We start from the raw sequence: 24900 nt of genomic DNA, 5'->3' as shown, positions 1-24900 counted from the left end.
ATTTTCTCGCCAAAGGATTCCTGATTAGGTTAGTAATAACTGTTTGGGATTTAAGACGGAAGATTCAGTTACGTGTTTAAAATCGCAGATAAAAATAAAAATTTGGCAAAGAGAAAATTAAATTTCCTGCTGACTTCCCCAGTGCATTGGATATCTTTTTAAAGCACGTCATTGTTTATATTAGAACCTATTATAATATACATATACATTTTTCCAACTGCAAATGACTGCGCTGTTATACAGGTTGGGATTTTCCAAATCACCTGCAAGTTGCTAAAAATAGACATATCTCAGCTGGTGACTGTTTGAATGAATCAAGATTTTCCTTTGAGCTGGGTTTTGTCGCGGGGGGGGGGGGGGAGGGTTACAAATCAGTCGTTGTGCATCATGGGTAAGTGGTCACGTGACATACAAGGAAACGACTATACTAGCAGGTATACTGCTTCAGTATGTCTAACCAAGGAAGACGAAGCTCGACACATTTGGACCTAGAAGTAAACAGTGATTTATGTGCATCGCCTGGATCAGCGACAAACAGTGTATTATTAGGACAGGAATGTAGATTAAAAGAAAAAGTAGAAGAACCTATCAGATGTGATTCGGGCTTAGGGAAAAGCTTAGTGAGCGTTGCAAGTTTTGTAAGCATGCCTAAAATGTCCACATATGCTCTACAGCAAATTTCAGACACAACAACTTTACATACAATAACAAGTACAAGCCATAACTTTGCAGAGAAGCTAGTAATTCGAGACGAGGAAGACCATTTAATACCACCGGGTAAACAAGGGCATGTACTCTGTAGTACAATGCAACAGTCACAAATCAGGACATATTCAGGAAAAAATGCATGGTCAAATGTAAAGGTTGTGGTGGATTTGTCAGAGCTGGATCAAGATGGAGATTCGTTGATTAATCAAGCAATTATACATGATTGCAGAGAACTTTGTATGGTTTTAATTTATTTTGCACCGAATGTTGAGTGTCTCAATCGCGTAAATCGTCTACGACAAACACCCATGCATCTGGCGATCCTGACTAAACAGTTAGAGATTGCAGAGGCGCTTGTCATCCACGGTGCAGATCTGTCATCTCAGGACTTCCGGGGAAATACGCCGCTACATCTAGCATGTCGAGATGGAAACCTTGATGCTGTACACGCGTTGCTTAAATCTGGACAACAGAGACTGGACCAAAGCCTAGAAATTAGAAATGTCGACGGTTTGACTTGTTTCCTGCTTGCCGTAAGAGCACCAGAAAACACATCAGGAATTTTGGAAGCGCTAATTGATGCTGGAGCAAACGTCAATGCTATCGACGCAAAGAATGGACGCACAGCACTCCATTTTGCTGCTGATAACAGAGATCTGGTGCTCCTAAACTTCCTGCTGAAATGCTCAGATATTGACGTGCATGTTGAGTCATTTGATGGAAGAACTGCCTTGTATATAGCATACTGGAGAAACTTCAAAGACGTCGTCAGAATACTTCGACGGAACGGAGCCGTATTCGATTATAATATGTTGAATAACTCGACGTTAGACGAAGAAAACTAGGTTGTCCCTCTCACTTTGTGACACGTGACTATCATTCTGTTTTTGAAACTATACTTTTTCAGTTTTTATTTAGCTGTTCAGATCACAAGCATGAAATCTCGTTTTCAACTGAGCCTGTGAGTGCTTTAACAAAGGTTCGTCTAGATACACGCAAGGCATACATATGGTACAATATTCCTATATACAAGATCTGGTAAATATCATTAGCTGATTTTGTCCGATTATTATCAAGTTCATTTATTTTATTATTTTTCAGTTCAATTCAAAGCTGGACTTTAATAAATGTATTGAGACGTCCAATAGAATATCGTGCATTGTATCATCAACGTTATTTCTGATATTAAACATTCAGAAATTAGTATGTATTTTTTAGAAGGATATTGCTTGAGCGCTCATTTGAAATGATATCATTCATTTCTCTTTTTCGCAAACCATCTCGAGGAAATTGTTGAAATTATTAAACTGGATTTGTAAAAGTTGTTTTAAAATGAGCACATATATAGATTATATTTATCAAATAACGAACATAACCGATATCATTCAACAAAACATCATCAAAAGTGTAGTGAAATGACAATGAAGAACATTTGGATGCCTCGGACACTCGACCTTGGCCTTACATTACTTCATGTCGTCAAATGTGACGTCATATGGTTTTATTATATATGTTTAATGGAACTGACATGGCTTTGTGAACGTAATGATGGTGTAGTTTTGTGATAATATTTACTTGTATAAATTATATTTAACATAATGCACAAAAATATTACATATGTTTATGAGCCTAAATAATACAGTAGTGATGTGATAAATGTATATAGAACATACTTGAATCATTTTCTCCTTAGATATCACTTTAGGTACTGCCACTCCAGTGATGTATAAATTCCTGAAGTAGACTTTATATTTGTTTGCTGAGAAAACTGTGTAGCGAAAAGTATTGATATTTTTGTTCTTCAAGTTTTCAAGGCTATATTTTAAAAGAAATGTGGATAAGGTAGAGGTAAACGGCGATTTTTCACCTACCGGACACGTGACTTTAATATAAATGTTACGGTTATAGCTAAATACCATTGTCAAAATTTCGAGATGTAAGAAATAATCATTGCAAGTTGCTTTACTCATGCAATTTTGGCATTTTGTTTCATTTTCTTCAGACTATGACTAAAAACTGCGTGCATTTCGTCTTCTTTGAGTTTTCTTCTTTCAAATCAGTAAACGGTCATTTTCTTTTTTCACTTTACCAAATTTGGCTTTCTGTTCTCACAACAGTCAACACTCTTTTCACATTTGCCCACACTCAACAGTTGTATTTGGCTTGCATCCAACATAGATACTTTCACTAGACAAAAGTGATTTTCTGATTTCAAGCAGATATAATATCTAGACGGTTCAGATTTACTCTATAGATTTGCTTAGAATAATTGTTTCTTTGTTGGGGGAGGGGGTAATTTTGGTAAGGGGTGAGATGGAGGCGATTCCGAAATTGTAGCTTTGGAGATTATAAGGATGGAGAAATAATAAAACCAGAGCAAATTGGATGTTTTCAAATACTGGAAGCAAGGGGCTTTAAGTTAGTCCTTTATAATCGTTGGGTTGAGATGAATATTTCAAGTATCATTATTAGTTAACCTTGTTCAACCAGACCATCATGTAATTACAAGAGATCTAGGCGGAGCGATAGTCTGATAAAGATGTGCACAACGAATTGTTACCATGGGTGTCTTTTGTCTCTTATGTATTGCTTAGCAGTGTCTGCGGATTTATATTACATTCCATTGACTTGAGAACCCCCTCCCTCCTCTCTCTCTCTCTCTCTCTCTCTCTCTCTCTCTCTCAGTTTGACTGAATTTATTTAGAAACCTTTGGCGTATTAATCGTTATTTTCATATGTGACTACTGATTAATGAGCGGAAATTCATCACTGGTCTGCAGAATCGATAGAATCAACAGGACACAGTTGCAAGAATGTTTATATATGCGTATGACTGCGCCATGGGCAGATCACAATTTGATATAATTATGGCTTGGTGTATCAAATTGCGTTATACCAACACTTTAAAAGTCATGTTATTTTTAATGTATGTGATATATATATATATATATATATATATATATATATATATATATATATATATATATATATATATATATATATATATATATATATATATATATATATTCTTGTATTTTTATTAATTTCTTTTATTTATTTTGGATTTATTTTCTGCAAAGGCGTATTTGGCAAAACATATATTATATGTTTGCGTATTCCACTTGGGGGGGGGGGCAATTAAAAGTATAAACATTGTTCATTTTTATACTCGTTATGGGTGACCAAGCCGTCCTACTTTTAAGAAGAATATCTCTTAGTCCCTTGTCTACTCGAATGATACCTATTGCTCGTTCTCATCATGCATGCTGGTGTTCATTTCAGCATGCACGATGCATCCACACATCTACACCTTTCTCTTAAGTAAACTAATTCCTAATGAGGAGCGTGTGTGTGTGTGTGTGTGTGTGTGTGTGTGTGTGCGATTTTTAACGCAGCTCCAACAATTTCCAGTCATAATCGCTACGATGTCTGTAGTGTGGCAGATTATAGTGATGTATAACACATAGGTATCATGCCGCAGACATGTAGCATGATGTCCCACCCAGTCACATTATCCTGACACGAGTTCGATCAGTCCTAACACAAACCTTTTACTGCTAAGCACTAAGCGAGGCGGCTGCTAGTATCATTTTCATAAGTCTTTGGTATGATTTGGCCGGAATTCCTAATGCAAATTGGAATAAAAGCATGCAATCTTCAACTATACTTGGGTTTTGTAAACCACTTTTCTAGAATATATATATATATATATATATATATATATATATATATATATATATATATATATATATATATATATATATATATATATATATACTGTTACGTGTTTTGGCTCTTACAAAAAGTAGCAAGAAAAAGGTAAATACAACAAACTTTGCAAAGTTAACAAATAATTTATTTCCCTAGAAAACAAGATAAAAATGAGAAGAAGAAAAATACGGTTTTACGAATCAAATCCAAAATTCAACCAAAGATTAAAAAATAGAAGTCATATTATAAAAAAGTCCTAAATTAATCTGAGTTCGACCCCCGATGAAATCCAAAATGGAAAGCGATAACGTATGTTGCAACCTTCAAAGTGCTGTTGTGTCACTATCGTCTTGTTGAATCACAGAAAAAATTAATTCAGTTTGGAATTCCGAATAAATTTTAATGAATGTCTTTGTCCGAGAATTATGTATGAGCACTAATGTATTTACAGGGAAAATAATCACTTGTATTCCATAAAATAAAATTTCAACTCAAACGGGTCACAACAAAACACCTTTAAGTGTCAGTGGTTTAGAGCCCGAATGCCCAAATTCTCTTTAGAAAACAGTTATACACTAATTTAAGACGCAAAACAGATTACCCTATGAGGTCTTATTGTCACCTTTCCAGAACAAAATAAATCCTTTTACATGCCCAACATCAAGTACGCCCAGTATGATCTTGACTGAAATCAATGGTTCTTACTCTGGGAAAAAATTTTTTTAAAAAGTTGTTTACTAGAACTGCCACCGTTTCTGAATCAAGGTCAGAAACTAGGTCAGCATTAGATACAATGTCTCTATTATTAGCTGTTTACGCCAGACAAAAAAAAATTCAGTCAGAACTGAACTCAATTTTGGACAATATAAAATCAAGTAAATAAAGTTGCATTACATTAGCATGTAATGGAATAAAAAAAATTAAAACTAACAAACAATTCAATTAAATCAAATATAAATTAAATCAAATATACATAAAAATATATATGATCGAACAAGACAACCGTGTTATCATGCCATGCAATCATGGCGATGTAAAAGATTGTAAGCGTATTCTTCAGAGAAAGAGAAAACACTAATTTCTTTGAAGCTTCCTGTATTTTTTGTATTGCGCATTGTATAGGGGAAACAATTTTTGAAAAGTACTTAAAAGGCACTATAATAAAAGACACTGTATAGAAGACACAATAATACCTGACGTTGTGGACTAAAAAGTATGTGATGAGAATCACCTGGTGTTAGCTATTTTCTGAAAGCATCAGTAGCACTAAAATTGATTGTAATTGGATTCCAGTCATTCATAGTGTAGGGCAGTGTTCTAGGGATTGTAGACTCTCTTGTTATGGACATGGAGGCGGTGTTAATATAGTGGATCTACGTTTATGATAATGTGAATATCTTTACTTTGCACGCAGGTGAAATATCGTTTTGCGAAACACTAAAGTTATATGTCCGTATGCGTAGAAACGGTATTGCTTTGTACTATGATCAGTTAGTATCTACATATATATCGTTACCGCACAGGTCCATACTTGTGGTATCATGCACAGAATTATTATCATCGTTGAATGTATTGGTTTTAAACTGCATTAGAGCTGCGTATCTGTCGAGACAAAAATTAAAACGCTGAATGAACTACGATCATGTCCACTGAAGCAGTATGCACTAGGTCCAGAGGGAAACATTTATGTCACTGATTGCTCTGGGAAGGAAGATGTTGGCTTCAAAGTTAATTGAGATCTGAATCACGCCGCTGTCGTGTGTTCTGGTTCTGCAAATGAGCTGGAAGATTTGCTATGCTGGCTCTTACAGGGGATTGGCTATTGTGAATGTATTAGTCGGATGATATGCGACAGTATGACACGTGAATTCATTGGAGGGTGGGGCGATTTAAATGGTATTGGTATAGAAATCGAGTGTGCTTTAGGTGGCCAAGTTTTCTTTGCAGATACATTTGAGTCCCCCACCATATCTCTGGTATCACAGGAGAGAACAGTTTCAAACTGTGATATTTTCAATTTATCTTTCAAACGGAGTCACGTATGTTTCCACCATCCCGTATTCTTTTGTCTTTATAAATGGGGCGTAATCTATTAAGACAGACGTATAATAGCCAGTCACCATCGACTGTTAATACACTCGTGTCTGGCCAAAATCCGTTTTTGGTATATGTACGTTGAACAATGATATCATGCAGAGCAAGACTATTCTATATTTTGTCACACTTTTTGTCCTTATTGAATGTCGGAAGTGAAGAGAAGACATTATCAATACTTAAGAAATACTAAAAGAACATTTAAAGACAGTTGGGCATGCAACATAACTGCTTCTTGATGAGTTTCCGCTGTTAATGCATGGGTAAATTGTTTACACATTAATGCATGGGTAAATTGTTTACACATTAATGCATGGGTAAATTGTTTACACATTAATGCATGGGTAAATTATTTACACATTAATGCATGAGTAAATTGTTTACACATTAATGCATGGGTAAATTATTTACACATTAATGCATGAGTTTAATTTAATTGAATTTCCTTATTAGTCGTAGTCATTGCGCGATCTCCAGGTTCATACACAGCTAAAACAATGTGTTGATTATTCTGTTTTCTGGAGGAAATCACTTTCTTGGCAATATCTACAGGTTCTATTCCAGTGTAAAGAGAAATTTATTGACAAAAGGAAAATCATGTTATCACCGAGTTAAGTGCCATATCATTGTTGTTTTTATTATTATTATTATTATTATTATTATTATTATTATTATTATTATTATTTCCGCTGGCATATTACGAAACCAATTTGTCATCATTGCAAAATAAATTTATACATTTCAAATTCATGTCTGATTTTTTTCTGCACAGAGACAGAGACAGAAGGGGTGACTGTTATCATGATCCTACCACTAAATCTGTGAAATATGATACAAATCACTCTATCAATATATATATCTATTTGGAAAAAAAGAACGTGTATCTAATTCTGAGACAATAGCTATATATCACTTTTTATAACGATTGACTTGCAAAATAGAATCTTTCCAACATGTATTTTTACTGATTTTCCATTTTTTAGTTGATACATTTTCTTCAGTTAGCTCCTTCATTTCTACTTACCTGTATTGTTATATATATAAATTACTTCCTCAAAATCAGACACACAGACACACATATATATACTAGGATATGTAGACATGTGCGCGTATCTCATTTATTCCATACCTGTGATGAGGCAATAAAAGATTAATATATTTGTGTGGAAAAATATATTTCCCTTTTTTCTGACCGATACTTAACGACTTTAGGAGTGAAGTATCCCTCTGAAAAGAGAATTCATATTGTCCCTTTAAAATGTTATAGTTTCATTTTACAGTCATTAAACTGGAATTGGTTTGTTGTATGGACATCTTTGTGTCGCACTATATCATGTTAAATAAACCGTTTCCCAAATTTTATATTAAAAAACAAATTCTTAAACAAAGTCATTTACAAGAGTTAATAGACCTGACTTAGAACAGGCGATAAAGTCCGAGTAATCCGAATGTTTTCACCGACCGGGAACTGAATTTCTGTATGCTAAATCATTCATGTGACCCCCCTCCTCCCATGAGTAGTAAGTCATGCGGTCGATATTTGTTTACTTCATTTCTGTAAGTGCAGGTAGGTTAATCATGCCATTCGAACCCATCTGTTTAGTCTAAGTACTGTGTAGCAGTCATTTGGTCTCTAAAGTGCAATAAGCTATAGTGGAAGATAAATACAGTGGTGATGAGATATGGCATAGACTCATATTGCTGACGACCGATGCTTGACCATACATTATAAGGCCATCATTTGACGTATAGTTAGAGCTAACGTTCTCTGTAGTGCACACCATGCCAATATTGTACTCGATATTTCACCCAATAATTGTATTAGTGGTTGCCGGCAGTTTTTACAGGACGATAAATCTTCATTCTGGCTGATTAAACAATCAGAACTTTTATTCTATTACCTTCATGAATATACAGTTATCTCTAAATCCAAATGCTAAACGTATTACAATAATTTATTAGCGATATCTCGCACTGTGGCATAATGCCACAGACATGTGGCATTATATCGAAACACTAACCGTTTAATGCTGAGCGCTTAGCGACGCAGCTGCTAGTACCATTTTGATAAGTTTTTGGTATGACTTGGCCGGGGTTCGAACTTGCGACCTCCCGCATCTGAGGCTTACGCTTTAATCACTTTGGTCACCAGAGCTGTGTCATAGCAATGATTCAATGCGTAATTCGGAGAATGTATTATCAATATACTTACCAAAATTAAAAACTCATCATTTAAGAAAAGGTTAGTTATGTTTGTTTTTTAATTTTTGCCTGAATTCTAAAGACTAGTTTCAGTTCCAGTCCTCTGAAAACAGGAGTTGGACATCTTTTGAATCAGCAATCCTCATATTTTTTATATATATTTCTTTTGATAGGCTATGCTTCTTTTTAGATGGTATCATATTGTTATGTATGTTTCCTTTTTTGAGGATAGAATTTTGTCATTTTTTAAAAAGATGATTAAAGTAATTTGAGTTCAATACCTAACCATGACTATGACCATAAAGGGCTCTAGACACGATTTTGTTTACAGTTTGGTGTAATTATCCATTAATATGATTGAGTTATGGTTTGTTTTCTGCAGGAAATGCTATTGCGACAAAGGTCAAATGGGCATGTAAATTATAATGAACTAAACAAAATTATTTGTTCCTATCTTAATATCAGTCTTTGGGAATCTATGATCCGATTTTTTATTTATTTTCAGTGTAAAGTGTCGAAGTTTGAATTGTATTGAACCTTAACGTTGAATGTATTGAGCATTACAATTTTATCACATTTAAGCCAGAAAAGTCTTTGTGAATGGTCACTTCGATCTTTCTTCTTTTCTCCCCCCCCCCCCGTGTCAGTTTTAAACCTTTAAAGGCTAGCATTTATGACTCAGTGAGAAAGTAAGCATCTGAGCTACCAACCATAACCACTTGATAGGAACCAAATTGATATGCACCGTAGTTCACAGATTCCATGCTGTCTAAAATCTGACGAAAGAATTGATAATTTAGGAACCGCTGATTACCGTTGGTCAGAATAAATTAAGGTGTAAAAATTAGAAGTAATATGAATTTAATGTGACAACCTTGGTCGAAATTCTTTAGTCTTACGTTTCCTGAGAGAGGAAGAGTGTCTCCGATGAAGCCTAAAAAGAATTGTGCTTTCCTCGTCAAACAAGAAAAGGTTACCAGGTGGCTGTCTTGTAAGAAAATGCAGGGTTTAGTGCTAGGACGCACAATTTCTGAAAGAGAACAGCATTAAGGTCCACAATTTTAATTTCCAAGTAATTTTCTATTTTTGATTGTTTTTTATGCAAATGTGTTTGATATGACTAGGATCCATATTATGTATCGTTTATTTAATTTCACGGAAATCTGTTAATGCTAGAGTAGTTATGCAATTTATCTCTTTAATTTTATAGTTACTAGTTCATTGTTAGAATCGACGATGGCATGCTATCCAAGTTTTCGTATGTGTAGTATTTCATAGGGTTATGTGAAATAATTTCCTTTGTTTGTTTGGACGATAGTGATTATCGGGAGTTAACGATAAGCGCAAATTTATATCTGATTTTGTAATGTTTAAAGTGAGGGATTGCTGTGAGCTAGAATTTTGTGAATTTTATGCAATAGTAATCGAGCATGTAGTAGTGTAGATAAAGAGATACGGCAATGTTAGATATACTGTTAACGTGTTAATTTGTGACCGGTCTCTGTGTAGCGAGGGCGATGCTATATCGGTTTAAGTCAGAATTTATGCAGTTTGGATAGCTTATATGCTTCTGAGTAACGTAAATGAGGGAATTTATGCACGTGTAGAAAGTGGTACATATAGAGATTATGGGGTAATTTTTTCCTTTAAGAAACAGCTTCCTGGGGTGAGACGGGACAGTCCGAAGACGGAAGACCGTAAAAAAGTGATGAGTTCAGAATAATGGACTAGGAAGTCCAGGAATGGTCAAGCGAGAGAATGAGAAGGCTCGAGGAAATAAGATGTTGATACACGATCAAGGGAGAAAGGCAACTCAATGAATCGTTGACATTGCGCTCTTTTCAACACTCGTTATTTTGATGAAATAAATCCAAATTAGACACTGCTACTAAATTATGTTGACATAACTTAGATTGAATTGGAGTTGCCGCTATTAATTGTTATTGATTAAATTGTGTTATTTTTCTTGTCTAATGGGGCTCGTATTGTATTATTTCTTTCCAAAATTCTTGCCCAGTTCTCTGTTGAAATTCTATCTTTCCACTCCCACCGGGCTATGATATCGAGAGATGTCATCCTCTAGATAACCCTAGCCAAATCCAATTAACCACCCCTCTTACTAAGAGGGTGACATTACATTCAGATATAATTTGAGGGGAGTTATTTATCGGAATTATTTATTGAAATTCCAAAGCTGTCATTAAGTTTTATACTTAAACATTACATTGTTATTACTGAGGACTCATTCAATGACATTCTAGATTAAATAATTGTGATATATCAAGACTATTGGTATATCAGCACATTCAAGACGTGTGTATGTGTGTCTGTGTGGTATTTTTCATATTTAACGTAGCTTTAACAATTTTAGTCATATTGCTACGATGTGTGCAGTATGGAAGTTCATAGCGATGTCTAGCACTGGGGTATCATGCCGCAGACATGTAATATCTTGTTCAAGCCAAGTTGCATTATCCAGACACGATGCCAACCAGTGCTAACACTAACCTCTTAAAACTGAGCGTCAAGCGAGGCAGCATCTTCGCTAGCTAAGGTTCCTATGTCATAACCCTATATACACCTTGGCGTATCGAGCAGATATTTCTGTGTTTCGGATCTGTGAATTTAATTGGATGTGGCAACAAGCCAACGATCAAATCAAAATTAAGTTCTTCAAATTTAAAAACTGTTCATGATCAAGACAAGGGGAGCACAAAACTTGAATGGACTGATAAATAAACAATTTTCAACTGCCGGTCCGCGTTTACACAAATACTTTTCACTCAAATACACCTGTAATGGCTTCCCTCTGGTATATAGTAAATACTTGGGATGTTAAACTTACAAGGCATCCTTTTTAGGTCAATTGCCTCCACCATTTTCGGCCCGTGTACAATGCACCACGCTATTGGTAAGGTGGTATTGCATACTAAGGGAGGCAATTCTTTAAATCAAGTAGATGTCACTAGGACAAAGCACCACTATATATGTTCTATCAAGGTGAAGATAGGGATATCATATCGGAACCATGGCTAGCGAAGATGGCGAGGTAGTTGCTAGTACCATTTTTATAAGTCTTTGGTATGACTCGACCGTGGTTCGTTCCCGCAACCTCCTGATTCCTTGGTGGGCGAGCTTACCACTTTGGCTACCGGTTTGATCCAAGACTATGTGTATATATCAGCATATTCAAGATTAATCTGAACGTTCTATAATTTTGAACTTTTGATAGAACGTATAGGACTATTTGGGATTTAAGTCACAATACTCAAAGTTCTTTTTAAATTTTTACTTTTGTATTCCAGGGATACATTTTTTGTCGAATTTTTACAAAACTTGTTGGTTTCTCTTTTTCTGTTACTTAGTTTAGAGTCGTAAAACATAAAAAAAATGTTGCACTTTTCATTGATTATTTTGTTTCAGACATTTAAAAAACATGCTATTTTTCTGGACACACTGACCACTCAAAATCATGTACATCTCAATGAATTAGTTTTTTTCCAATATATTTATTATGAGAAGTTGACTTTATCTGCATGCTTTCTTCAAAACACCATGAAAATGATGTAATATATAGTAACGGCTTTCAATGGTGTAACACAGCAGACCAAACAGGTAGAACAGGATTGAGAAAATATGTGTGCGTAGTTACAAATCTATGAACGACTTTTTATTTTGTACAATCAATTGAAAATTTTCCATAGGTTATAGTTTTCCTGAGCTAAACAAATTAGCATGTCGTCAGAGCTAACATATCTAAACCCACTCATCAATATACTAACTGGTGCAAAATAAATTAAGATTTTTTTTCGGCGGTGGGGAGGAGGGCAGAGGAAATATACCATGAAAGATGTTCCTGTCATTATGGTTTGGCAAGAAAAACTTATATTATTATCAAAAACAGCCTTGTAGACGGATTGGATTTTTGATGCCGTTCAATTCAAAGAAGACAAATGTAAGATATAATTTACAAATTTTTACACAATTAAGACTTTAATGCTTGAAATAGTCACGGAAAAAGCTCGTTTATTTGGAAAGAGACACGATTTTACAATTTTCTGCCTGAAGAATAATATTTACACATGCTTATAATCTACAAATCGTGATGCTAAATAAAAACGGTCCTCTTGTTGTTGTTGAGTTTAATTATAGTGGCGTGCGCATAATTGTGCATGTGCCACTTTTTTCTGACTGCATCGCAGCCTGCTAGTTGTTCCTGGGGAAGGGAATGGTGCCACCTCCCCCAGGATTTTATGGGTTCAAGGAACCCTGATAGTTTGGCCTCAATCTGTGGGTCCATTAAGGTCCTTTACAGTTGAATGGTTGGCTGTCATTAGTGGGAAGGAGAGCTCGGGAACGGTCCTGGTTGCTTCACATCGCTTGTTTCTTGTCGCATTTGCCTGGTGTTTCTTGCGTTTTTAATTTATTTATTTTTATATAAAACAATTATTTTTCTTTGTTCTTTTCTTAAAAATGTTCTTAAAAGGTGGGGGGGAGGGAGTGTTCTATGCTGTTTATAGAGGTTGTTAGTAGAAATCATGTATGAAGAGAGATTTTCAAGGTTATTATGGTATTACTAGTCGAGGTGTTTAGGTGTGCTTCCTACGTTATGTTATTTATAAGTTTTTAGATATTGCCTCTTTAAGTCATTTATTTATTAATGTTTTTAGAGATTGAATGTTATTCATACTTTATTTAGCAAGAGACCGGAGTCCTAGCCCATTACACGGTTCGTTAAGGACATCTAGGACCGGAGTCCTAGCTGATTACTCGGTTCGTTAAGGACATCTAGGACATCGGATTTTGCGGTTTCCATAGTTTTTGATAGGTGCTTCGTAAGTGAATTATTGATTAATATTTTTATAAAATTGAATGATATGTTATGGGTTTTATGTGGGGGCTTCTAAATTTATTTAGCTAGTTAATGGGTCTTTTGATTTTGTGGGGATAGTAATTATATTTTGTTCCGAAGTCCTGCTGAGTCTATGAATTGATTTATATTTTTATATGCTGATTGTTTATTTTTATTAGAGTCCATAAGTAACTCTGGGCATGTGTGTGGTGATCCAATCTCTTTTTGGTTTTTGAGAAATATTTTCCTAGCGGGTTGATATTTTTGGCATATATGGAATACGTGGTGTAGATCTTCGGTGGTGTGGCAGTTAAAGCAGTTAATGGTTGCTGGTTTGGGTCCTATAAACCTTCCAAAACTGCTTGCTAGTTTAGTTTTTTCAGTTATTATCCTATTTATGGTTTTCTGTTCTAAATAGGTACCCTTATGTAGCTGTATGTTCCTATCTACGGTTTTATGGGTTTCATGGTGCTTTTTACCTTTTGTGGAGGAGTTCCAAAAATCTTGCCATTTTCGGTCTATATATGTTTGTGCGAAGCTTAGTGCTTCTGTAGAGCTATAGTTAAGCTTGATAGAGTTTTGATCTCCTAGTTTAGTTTGTGCAACTTTGTCTGCTGTTTCGTTGCCAGAGATTCCAGTGTGCGACGGATCCACATGAGCTCGACTAATTGATGTGCTGTGGTGATATCGTCGATTAACTGGCATGCTCTGTCGAGGAATTGTTCCCTAAAGTGTGTATTGCGATTTTGGATCGATTTGATAACGCTTAGGGAATCGCTTATAATGACTGCTTTAGGTATTTGGTTGTCTTTGATCCACTGTAGTGATTCAAGTATAGCCCAGAATTCAGTGCTGTAAATGGAGCAATAGTCAAGTAATCTGGATCCCGTTTGTATATTGAATTCAGGGATGACTATTGCTGCTACTGTTCTTGGTAGGTTGTTTGTTTTTGATCCATTGGTATATTTTAACATAGTCCGGGTATTTTTGGTTGATTTCGTTTACCAGTACCGGTTTTAGTAAGTTTTCTTGTCCTTCTTTATTGCCTAATTTGGTAGCTTCAATGTTAATCCTTGGTGGTTTTTGTAACCATGGTGATTTGTTCTGGTCTGTATTGTTTGTTACCTGTTTATTTAGTAGAGGTATCTTTTCTCTTAGTTCAAGGATTACTTTGCCAGTCGGTGTGGTGGGTATGATTTTGGGTTTGAAGACTTTACACTTGTTTATAGTATTTTGGTGGAATGGTTGTCTCGGTGGGTATCTAATCGAATGGAGTGTCGGAAGAGCAGTTCTTGCCTACGTAATTTTAAGGGTAGTTCTCCTGTTAGTGTTTGTAGTTCTTCTAATGATGTTGAGGGGAGTGTTCCTGTGCATAATAGTAAGGCTTTTCTCTGGATAGTGTCAAGGTTTTGTAGTACAGGTTGCTTAGCCGAATTATATGCTTGGCAACCGTAATCCAATTTTGATCTAATTAGGGTTTAATATATCGTGAGGAGGGTTTCCTGGTTGGATCCCCCGTCAGTCCCTGTGATGTTCCTGAGTAAATTGAGATCTTTGTTACAATTCTGGGTGAGTTGTTCAATGTGCTGTTTCCATGTGAGGTGGTTGTCATAGAACATTCCTAGGAATTTTACTACTGTTACGTATTTGATTAATTGATTTTGTATATAGAAGTTTGGATAGACTAGGTTGTTATTTCGTTTGGGGGTGAATATGATTGCCACCGTTTTTTCATGAGATATTTTGAAACCCCATTTATCCGCCCAGGCTCTGCTGGATTTCTTTAACTACTGTTTTATTGGCAGGATTTCCATTCCTCCATATGCCACTATCATCTGCAAATTGTGACAAGTTTATTTTTGTGGAGGCTGCATTGAGGTCATGGTCGTTTACCATTAGGTTAAATAGTAGGGGACTTATTACACTGCCTTGCGCTGTTCCATTTTCAAGTGAAAATTCTTCCGAATGGGTGTTGCCTATTCTTGTGGTAATTTTCCGGCCTGTGAGGAAATCGCCAATCCAGTTGAACAAGCGTCCAGTTATTCCAAATTGGTTTAATTTGGCCATTAGTCCATTGGTTCATACTAGGACGAACGCTTTTTCTAAGTCTAGAAAAACCGCTATGAGGTTGCGATTGGTTTTCCTATGTGCGTTAAAAGCGAGTATCAAACTGTTTCCAATCTGAGAAGTTGGTCAGTGGTGGACCGTTTGTTCCGAAAGCCAGATTGATTTATGGAGAGTAGGTTATTGGTTTCTAGGTAGTGTTTTAACCTATTTGCGATTATTGTCTCCATTATTTTGCAAATATTGTTTGTAAGGGAGATGGGTCGGTACGAATTTATGTTGTTGGGATCTTTACCTAGCTTGGGGATTGGTATTACTATGGCCTGTTTCCATTTGGTGGGTAGTTGGCCTTTATCCCATATCCTATTATAGAATTTGATTATGGCTATTGTTATATTGATAGGTAGTTTTTTTATAGATAATATAACCTAACTGATCCTTACCAGGGGATGTTTCGTTTTTGGATCGTAGGGCTATCTCCCATTCATGTACTGTGATGTCGCTATTTACGTGAGATTCTTTTGTTCCTTGGTCCTGAAACATTTGAGGTTGGGTTTCCTCCATTAGTTTTTTTGTGTTCTTGAAAATTTCTGGTGTGGTTATTGTTGCTATGTTCGAAAAATGCTTCGCTAGAAGGTCTGCCTTATCTTTATTTGTTAGGGCATTTTTAATTTTTGGGGCTGAGGTAATTGCTTTCCCTTTTATGGCTTTTATCTTGTCCCATATTTGTTCTGAGTTTGATTTTAGACTCAGTTTAGAGCAAAAGGTTTGCCATAGATTAATTTTAGCAGTTTTTATAGTTTGTTTTAGTGCCTTTTCTTTATCTTTATATTGCTGGAAGTAGATAGAATTTTTGGTGCGTTTATATTTATTTAAGGCCCTTTTTTGACTTTATGTGCTATAGTGCACTGTTTAGTCCACCATGGTACAGGGTTTTTGTTTTGGATATTAGTTGTCTTTGGTATGCATCGGTTAGCTGCCTCTATAATTGTGTATGTTATGTTATCATAATACATGTCAATATTTGGGCTTTCTAAGTTATCTGGATTTACTCTAGCTAGTAATAATTGGAATTGGTCCCAGTCTGCCTGTTGGTACCTCCATTTAGGTGGGGTTTCGTTTGGAATGTGTTGAGTTTTTGTTTGAATATTGATTGTGATGGGGAAATGGTCACTTCCTAACGTATCTTCTTGATCCACCCACCAATTTATGATTTGAGCCAAATTTGGGGTAGTTATGGTTAGGTCTATGGCTGAGAGAGTGCCATCCTCAGGGTTTAATCTAGTGTTCGACCCGTCATTTAAGATGACCAGTTTGTTCTCAGTTATCCATTTTTCAACCATTTTCCCTCTTTGATCTTTATTTTTACCTCCCTATAATTCAGTGTGTGCGTTGAAGTCGCCACAGATAATTAGATTGTTGTTGTTGTTATTAGTGATTGCCCTTCATGAGATTAGGTTGGTAGGGCAGAAGGTACCCCTTGGGTCGTATGCATTTATTATTTGAATGATTGTGGTTCCTATATTTATCATAACCGACATTAGTTCGATGCTATTATCGATGTTTAGGTTAGGGGGTACTTCTATTATTTCATAGTAGATTAGTGTATCTATCAATAAAATTGCTAGTCCACCCCCTTTCTGCCCCTTGGGTCTGTTTTTAAAGATTCCCTGGGTATAGCCTTGTAGTTTGGGCAGGCGCTTGTGTTCTTGTGTTATGAGGGTTTCCTGTAGGCAGATTACGTCTGGTTTTACGGCCGTATTATTCAGTTTGTTCTGCAGTTCTGATAGGTTTTTAAAGATTCCTCTGCAGTTCCATTGCCAGATGGTGATTTTGAATTGACTTGCTCTATGTTATTAAACTATGTCATTGCGGGTGCGAGAATGAAGGTGTTGAAAAGTTCCAAAGACAAAAATTATAACAGCAATACCTACAATATCAAACTCTAAACCTCTTTTAAAGCTAATGCCAGTTTTTGAAAATAAACACTTGAACGCAAGTGCCACGAATGGTACATGTCAAACATCATTCTACGGATAAATGATTAGCGTAGAAATTATTCGTATTTCCGGTTTCTGTCAAACGAGTAGCCACATGCATAACTACACAACCAGACTCATGAAGTTTATAGGTTTAGATATACTAAAATTTTCCACTACATAACATCCCAAACTTGCACATGAGTATATCTCTTTTATTTTCAAATTGGCTTAACAAGGAACGAAAGCCAGGAGAATGCTCGTCGATTGCGTGCCTAAGCTTCCATGTATTGACTGCGTTTGGCACTGACTGTTCGCACTATTTCCATTTATGCTCTGAGGTTTATAAATTGACGAAACGATTCTTTGATTCAGTCACAAAGTCGTACACTTTTCGTTAATGAAAGCTGTATTTGTACTACAAATGATAAAAGTGACTGGCCTGCACTTACTCTCATTTTCTTTTATATAACTTAGCTAAGCGCTGGTAATACAACTGTCAAATATTTTGTAAATGTTTGCATTAACTGGATGATTCATGCAATACGACTTTTTCAATAATCACCTTATCCAATAGAAGGATCGATTGTCTTGCCAGACTTGTAGTTTTGTAACTTTACGTCATCAAGGTTCTTCCTAATAGTGTCCGCTTATTACCAGGAATAGTCTAGATGGGCTGTGATTTTATGGTACGGTCTGCAGTCGCTGCCATTATTGTACTTTAGTAGTTTTCTAAGTATTCCCTTTAACTGAGAAACAATGTGACACACATTTATGAGAGATACACCTCTTTATGATCGATAGGTATTTGCAACTTAGTCATGTAAAGTAATCTTTATTGATAGACTGTTCGATTTTTTGCCACTATCAAGTGTCAACTGGAATCATAACTGCATACACATAGTCTGTTTTAATGATTATTTATGATTGCAAGAGTTGTTTAGAAAACACACACACACACACCCAACAAAGACACGTCTTAAGCTATCGTTCAAATTCGTCAACCCGTCTACAAAGTTGTTTCTCAGAATGAAAAGGTGTTTCCATGCCCAGAAATAATGAGTAATAGTAAACATTATTTTTCTCCTCGATTTTTGTCCGGATTATATAAGTCTAAGTTCCAGTCAGCATTACCTCCCCTGGAAATACAGTCTACGCTCTTTTGTGTCAACCTTCCTTGATTATTATATTTGACAAATATGGCGATAAACATACAAGTCATCTATTATTAACTATTGAACTCGTAAAAGAATGCTCATTTCTTAAGGCCCATATAACGTCTTGATCATTTTGGCGTAATTAGTTTCTTCAATACAGTTATTATAAGAGGAGGATTCAATGATCGTCGACGTTAATTTCAAGGGGAGTAATCACGAACGTCTATGATGTAAAACTATATACACGGATCCATAATAATGATTTAATATAAATAACCTATCGGTATTTACGCTGTCCGTATGAGCCAATGAGTATACTGTCTTTTAGTTAGACCTCCTAATAAAGTATATGATAAATATAAATTCAATTACTGAATTATGAAATGAGATTCAAGACCATACCTGCCTTATAACAGGAACCGCGTTATGATGTGGTGTCTTTTGTAAGTACGCGCTCTAATGAGTGTGAATGGTGTAACCACATAGGCCCAATAATGACCCCCTCCCCCACAAAATAAACGATGGCTGGAAAGGCAAGAATGTACGCAATTAAACGAAATATTTACGACCTTGTATCTTCTATAGGCAATTAGAAAATCTTTTGTATTAACATAATTAATCTGAGCTAATTATGTCTACGTGTTATATAGCTTAACAGTTTGTGTAAAATCAATTTGTTGTTTTTTTTCCTTTGACAATAAACCATCTTTATATATAAAACAACTTGAATGTATTAAACATTTCATGAAAAAGGATGAATTTTATGATGGTTTGAATTCGTATATGTTCAAACATGACAACTAATTAGTTATCAGCATTGAACGCTCTGATAACTTCCGGTGTGGTTGACTTGGAGTAGATTACACATGTACCCGACTGTAGTATTGGTCAATGGTTCATTGAAATTTACAGACGCGTATGTTTGACGGACGATTGATCAGACTTGGTGATCCAGATAGTATTATTATTATTCATAAGAGGCCACACAAAAGAGAAAAACGTTATATTTTATAAACAGTCGTAATTCTGTCAATATCGTATTTCCCTCTGACAGCATTCCTATATAAAATAAACCCCACAAGCCAAATCAAACTATTTTATAAGAAGAAAGTACAGCTTCAACTCCCCCAGCCTGATAATGTGTTCCATAATTGATTTTGCTATTGCCTTAACAAGGTCGATATAAAATATCTTCGTAATTTACATTGTTACATAAAGATACGGAGATTGCTTGTACTATACGGCTGTTGACATCTGTCGGAAACTGTTTCTGTAAATAAGTTTAGTTAACAGCACGGAATTAAGAAAATAGCACGTCTTTTCAAAATAAATAAGTAAATGATCATGAAAAGCTGTCTTTTATCAAGTTGGGATTCCCACTATGCCAAGTAGTAGCGCACCTTCGACCAGATGTACTATGCAAAGATTGCAGTGTGATGCTGGCCAGTCTGTTGAGTGTTTGGGAGTGGTAGGTCGACCAGATGTACTATGCAAAGATTGCAGTGTGATGCTGGCCAGTCTGATGAGTTTTTGGGAGTCGTAGGGCGATTCAAAATATCTAAGAATATAATAAACGTTACAGTCAATCCGTACAAAACTCCGCAAAATTTTAAACAGAAACACCATTTCACCTCATGTAAAATTGAACACTGGAAACTAATATTGCTCAAAACAACAAACATATATATTTGCGATATTATTGGTCATACAGTACAGATCGATCATGAAAAGACCGAAGCCACAAAAATAATTATTCCAAATACTTTAAGTCTGCAGGAACGATATGCTCTTCTTTCTTCACAGGTTCTTATAATGTGATGGCTTCACAGGTTCTTATAATGTGATAGTGATGTAGTCCGTATACCGATTCTTATATCTGATAGATTACGTGAGGAACGCAAACAAAAATGCAGGAAATAGTTGTCAATTCTGAACTAAATTGCGCCATTCATTATTAAGTATCAAAGTCGTCGATAAATCAAAATGCCCACAGAACCACGTCTTTAAAGGAAAGTCATAGAACAGGATCATTATGTCCTTTATAGACAGGTATCGTTTATACAAAGAAATCTTAAGACACATTCTGATTCATGGTATTTCCTATATGTGTCTTTTCATTGCGTCTTCCTTATATGGGTGTGTCTAGTTAGAACTATATATGATTATATGGATGTGACTGATTAGAATTATATGTACTTCTGTGGATGTGTCTAGTTAGAACTATTTGTACTTCTATAGATGTGTCAAGTTTGCACCATATGTGCTTCTATGGATGTGTCTAGTTAGTACCATATGTACTTCTATGAATGTGGCTAGTTAGTACCATATGTACTTCTATGAATGTGTCTAGTTAGTACCATATGTACTTCTATGGATGTGTCTAGTTAGTAGCATGTGTAATTCTATGGATGTGTCTAGTTAGTACCATATGTACTTCTATGGATGTGTCTAGTTAGTACCGTATGTGCTTCTATGGATGTGTCTAGCTAGAACTATTTGCATTTCTATGGATGTGTCTAGCTAGAACTATTTGCATTTCTATGGATGTGTCTAGTTAGAACTATATGTGCTTCCATGGATGTGTCTAGTTAGAACTATATGTGCTTCCATGGATGTGTCTAGTTAGAACCATATGTGCTTCTATGGATCTGTCTAGTAAGTACCATATGTACTTCTATGGAGGGGCCCCGAGTGGCCTAAAGCGCTCTCCGTTACGGATCACTCCATCTCACCTCTGTCTGCGTAGGTTCGAGTCTCGGATTCGGTCAATGTGGGTATGTGAGAAAGCTTTCCAGTAGCTTCCTGAAAGTCGGTGGTTATTTCCGGGAATTTCCAGGGTTCTTCCTCCACCATTAATACTGGCCACCATGTATAGCCTATCGTGTGCTGAAAAATGGCGTTAAACCCTACAGCAACAACAACAACAATAACTTCTATGGATTTGTCTAGTTAGAACTATATGTAATTCTATGGATGTGTCTAGTTAGAACTATATGTGCTTCTATGGATGTGTCTAGCTAGAACTATATGTAATTCTATGGATGTTTCTAGTTAGTACCATATGTACTTTTATGGATGTGTCTAGCTAGGACTATGTGTACTTCTATGGATGTGTCTAGCTAGAACTATATGTAATTCTATGGATGTTTCTAGTTAGTACCATATGTACTTCTATGGATGTGTCTAGCTAGAACTATTTGCATTTCTATGGATGTGTCTAGTTAGAACTATATGTGCTTCCATGGATGTGTCTAGTTAGAACTATATGTGCTTCCATGGATGTGTCTAGTTAGAACCATATGTGCTTCTATGGATCTGTCTAGTTAGTACCATATGTACTTCTATGGAGGGGCCCCGAGTGGCCTAAAGCGCTCTCCGTTACGGATCACTCCATCTCACCTCTGTCTGCGTAGGTTCGAGTCTCGGATTCGGTCAATGTGGGTATGTGAGAAAGCTTGCCAGTAGCTTCTTGAAAGTCGGTGGTTATTTCCGGGGATTTCCAGGGTTCTTCCTCCACCATTAATACTGGCCGCCATGTATAGCCTATCGTGTGCTGAAAAATGGCGTTAAACCCTACAGCAACAACAACAACAATAACTTCTATGGATTTGTCTAGTTAGAACTATATGTAATTCTATGGATGTGTCTAGTTAGAACTATATGTGCTTCTATGGATGTGTCTAGCTAGAACTATATGTAATTCTATGGATGTTTCTAGTTAGTACCATATGTACTTCTATGGATGTGTCTAGCTAGGACTATGTGTAATTCTATGGATGTTTCTAGTTAGAACTATATGTGCTTCTATAGATGTGTCTAGCTAGAACTATATGTAATTCTATGGATGTGTCTAGTTAGTACCATATGTACTTCTATGGATGTGTCTAGCTAGAACTATATGTAATTCTATGGATGTTTCTAGTTAGTACTATGTGTACTTCTATGGATGTGTCTAGTTAGTACCAGTCATCAACAATGACTATTTCCAAATATGCTAATAACTATTCGTACGATAAACAATTGCTCTCACGCTGTCACTGAACACAACTAAAAATGATTCCACAGACTAATCATAAGATAGGAATGGAGGCTTTGTTTTAAAAAACCTTTATAAACCAACTTCACTTGGATGTGTCTAGTTAGTACCATATGTACCTCTAAGGATTTGTCTAGTCAGAACCATATGTAATTATTCCGATGTGTCTAGTCAGAACCATATGTAATTATATGGATGTGTCTAGTCAGAACCATATGTAATTATATGGATGTGTCTAGTCAGAACCATATGTAATTATATGGATTTGTCTACTTAGAACTATATGTACTTCTATGGATGTGTCTAGTTAAAACAATATGTGCTTTTGTTCAGGAGTATCGTAATATAACTTTTGTTTAATATCTCAGTCCGGTAGTATGTAGATCAGTATGTAAAGTATAATTCTGAGTTCCAAATGTCAATTAAAATAATAAAGCAAGAACGCAGTGTAAACTTCTGACGTCAGATTGGTAAAAACAAGAACTCTGTGTAAATTTCTGTCGTCAGATTGGTCAGTAATTTTAAGTTAACTACTCGGACGCTAGCAACTTGAGTTGAGTCAGATGTTGAGAGAGAGAGAGAGAGAGAGAGAGAGAGAGAGAGAGAGAGAGAGAGAGTATGGTCGTGATTTTTCGACCTGACTTCGAAATCTCAAATAGAAAATTATCAGGCATTGGACTCCAGTTCATTGGGGACTTTATATGTGCCATAAGACCTGCGTTTAAACGTTTGCATCTAATGATGATTTTTGTTTTATCCGGTTGAAAGATAATAGATTAGAAATAAGCCTGATTGTTAAACCATCTAGACTGAATATCGATCGTCCGGTAAATACAACAAGCTTCCGCCGGTATTTTGTGTGATTAAATCGCTCGCACAATATTTGCATGTCACTGTGTACCAAAGATAAGGTCAGTAATATCTGGCATGGCGTCCAGTTTGATGAGAAGCGGACCCGAAAAATAAACATAAGTTACAATCGCCTAATTGATGTTGCAGTAAGTTGAATATTTTATTGTTGTATGAGATATAATATTAAAAAAAAAAAAAGCACACACACACACTTTCAACGATGACTATTTCCAAATATGCTAATAACTATTTGTACGATAAACAATTGATCTCACGCTGTCACTGAACACAACTAAAAATGATTCCACAGACTAATCATAAGATAGGAATGGAGGCTTTGTTTTAAAAAACTTTTATAAACCAACTTCACTTGACCTGCGATGCAATAGATCTTCTGGAGGAAATAAACTAATTTGTAAACAATGTCATCTCCATATCCTTTTAAGTTCGCAAAAAATCAGGTCTTGAACTCAGATTCAATTAAATATCTTTAAAACATGGCAATAGTCAGGTAGGCCAAAACTCCACTCAAGACAAAGATCAAGCATGCAATATAAGTTAATTATGCATAATAAATGTCAGAGTAAACCGAATATTTTTCCGATCGGAAACAAAATTGTGATCCATACGTCAAAGTCATGAATTCATCGATCTTGACGGCAAGCTTGTGCAGTAACGGCTCAATAAGCGTCCATATCTCACCTGTAAACTCTGACTTTTCTCAAGCCACAAATTCACAACTAAGTTTTTAAATCAAAGATAACGTAGACGATACATGCATTGTTTAAAGTCCATCTATATTTCGTTACATGTATCAGGTTTTCATAACGTAATCGTCATCGTCGTTGCCACAATTAGTTGCGACTTATTTATCATAATATGACGATGATGACGACGATGAGGGGCTTGGTGACAATGGTGATTGTTGATTAGATTATCATCCCCGTTCTTTCTTAGAAAAGTAGTGATTTTAGCGTCCGATCTGTTAATATTTCCACTTGCGTGTCCGTTTGTAATATGTTGTATATTCTCCTACACTGTTGTAGATACGAGCTTTGCGGTATGGAGGGGGGGGGGCTGTAGACTTGCACAACTATTTTGATATCATCCCTGGCGTTAGGGCTAGGGGGCAAGGGAAACCCCTTGCCCCCTAGCCCTAACGCCAGAGATGACATCAAAATAGTTGTGCAAGTCTACAGTCCCCCCCCCTTGCCCCCTAGCCCTAACGCTAGGGATGACATCAAA

General features: G+C 35.9%; 1 protein-coding gene across 1 annotated transcript; it reads left to right on the top strand.

The window, feature by feature from the left end:
- The first annotated feature begins 379 nt into the window (after positions 1-379).
- On the top strand, positions 380-2736 carry LOC149782894 (NF-kappa-B inhibitor alpha-like). The gene has a single exon (XM_089934944.1). The coding sequence runs from the start codon at positions 450-452 to the stop codon at positions 1551-1553; it is 1104 nt and encodes a 367-aa protein (XP_089791070.1). The 5' UTR covers positions 380-449; the 3' UTR covers positions 1554-2736.
- The last annotated feature ends 22164 nt before the right edge of the window (positions 2737-24900 follow it).

The sequence above is a fragment of the Sinohyriopsis cumingii genome, chromosome 15 (assembly GCF_028554795.1).
Source record: "Sinohyriopsis cumingii isolate HCF-2022 chromosome 15, ASM2855479v2, whole genome shotgun sequence".
In the NCBI taxonomy this organism is placed as follows: domain Eukaryota; kingdom Metazoa; phylum Mollusca; class Bivalvia; order Unionida; family Unionidae; genus Sinohyriopsis; species Sinohyriopsis cumingii.
This window is presented reverse-complemented; position numbering and strand designations above follow the sequence as displayed.

Bases quoted from the DNA above. Each gene is read 5' to 3' on its own strand.
- LOC149782894 (XM_089934944.1), top strand. From the start codon at position 450: ATGTCTAACCAAGGAAGACGAAGCTCGACACATTTGGACCTAGAAGTA.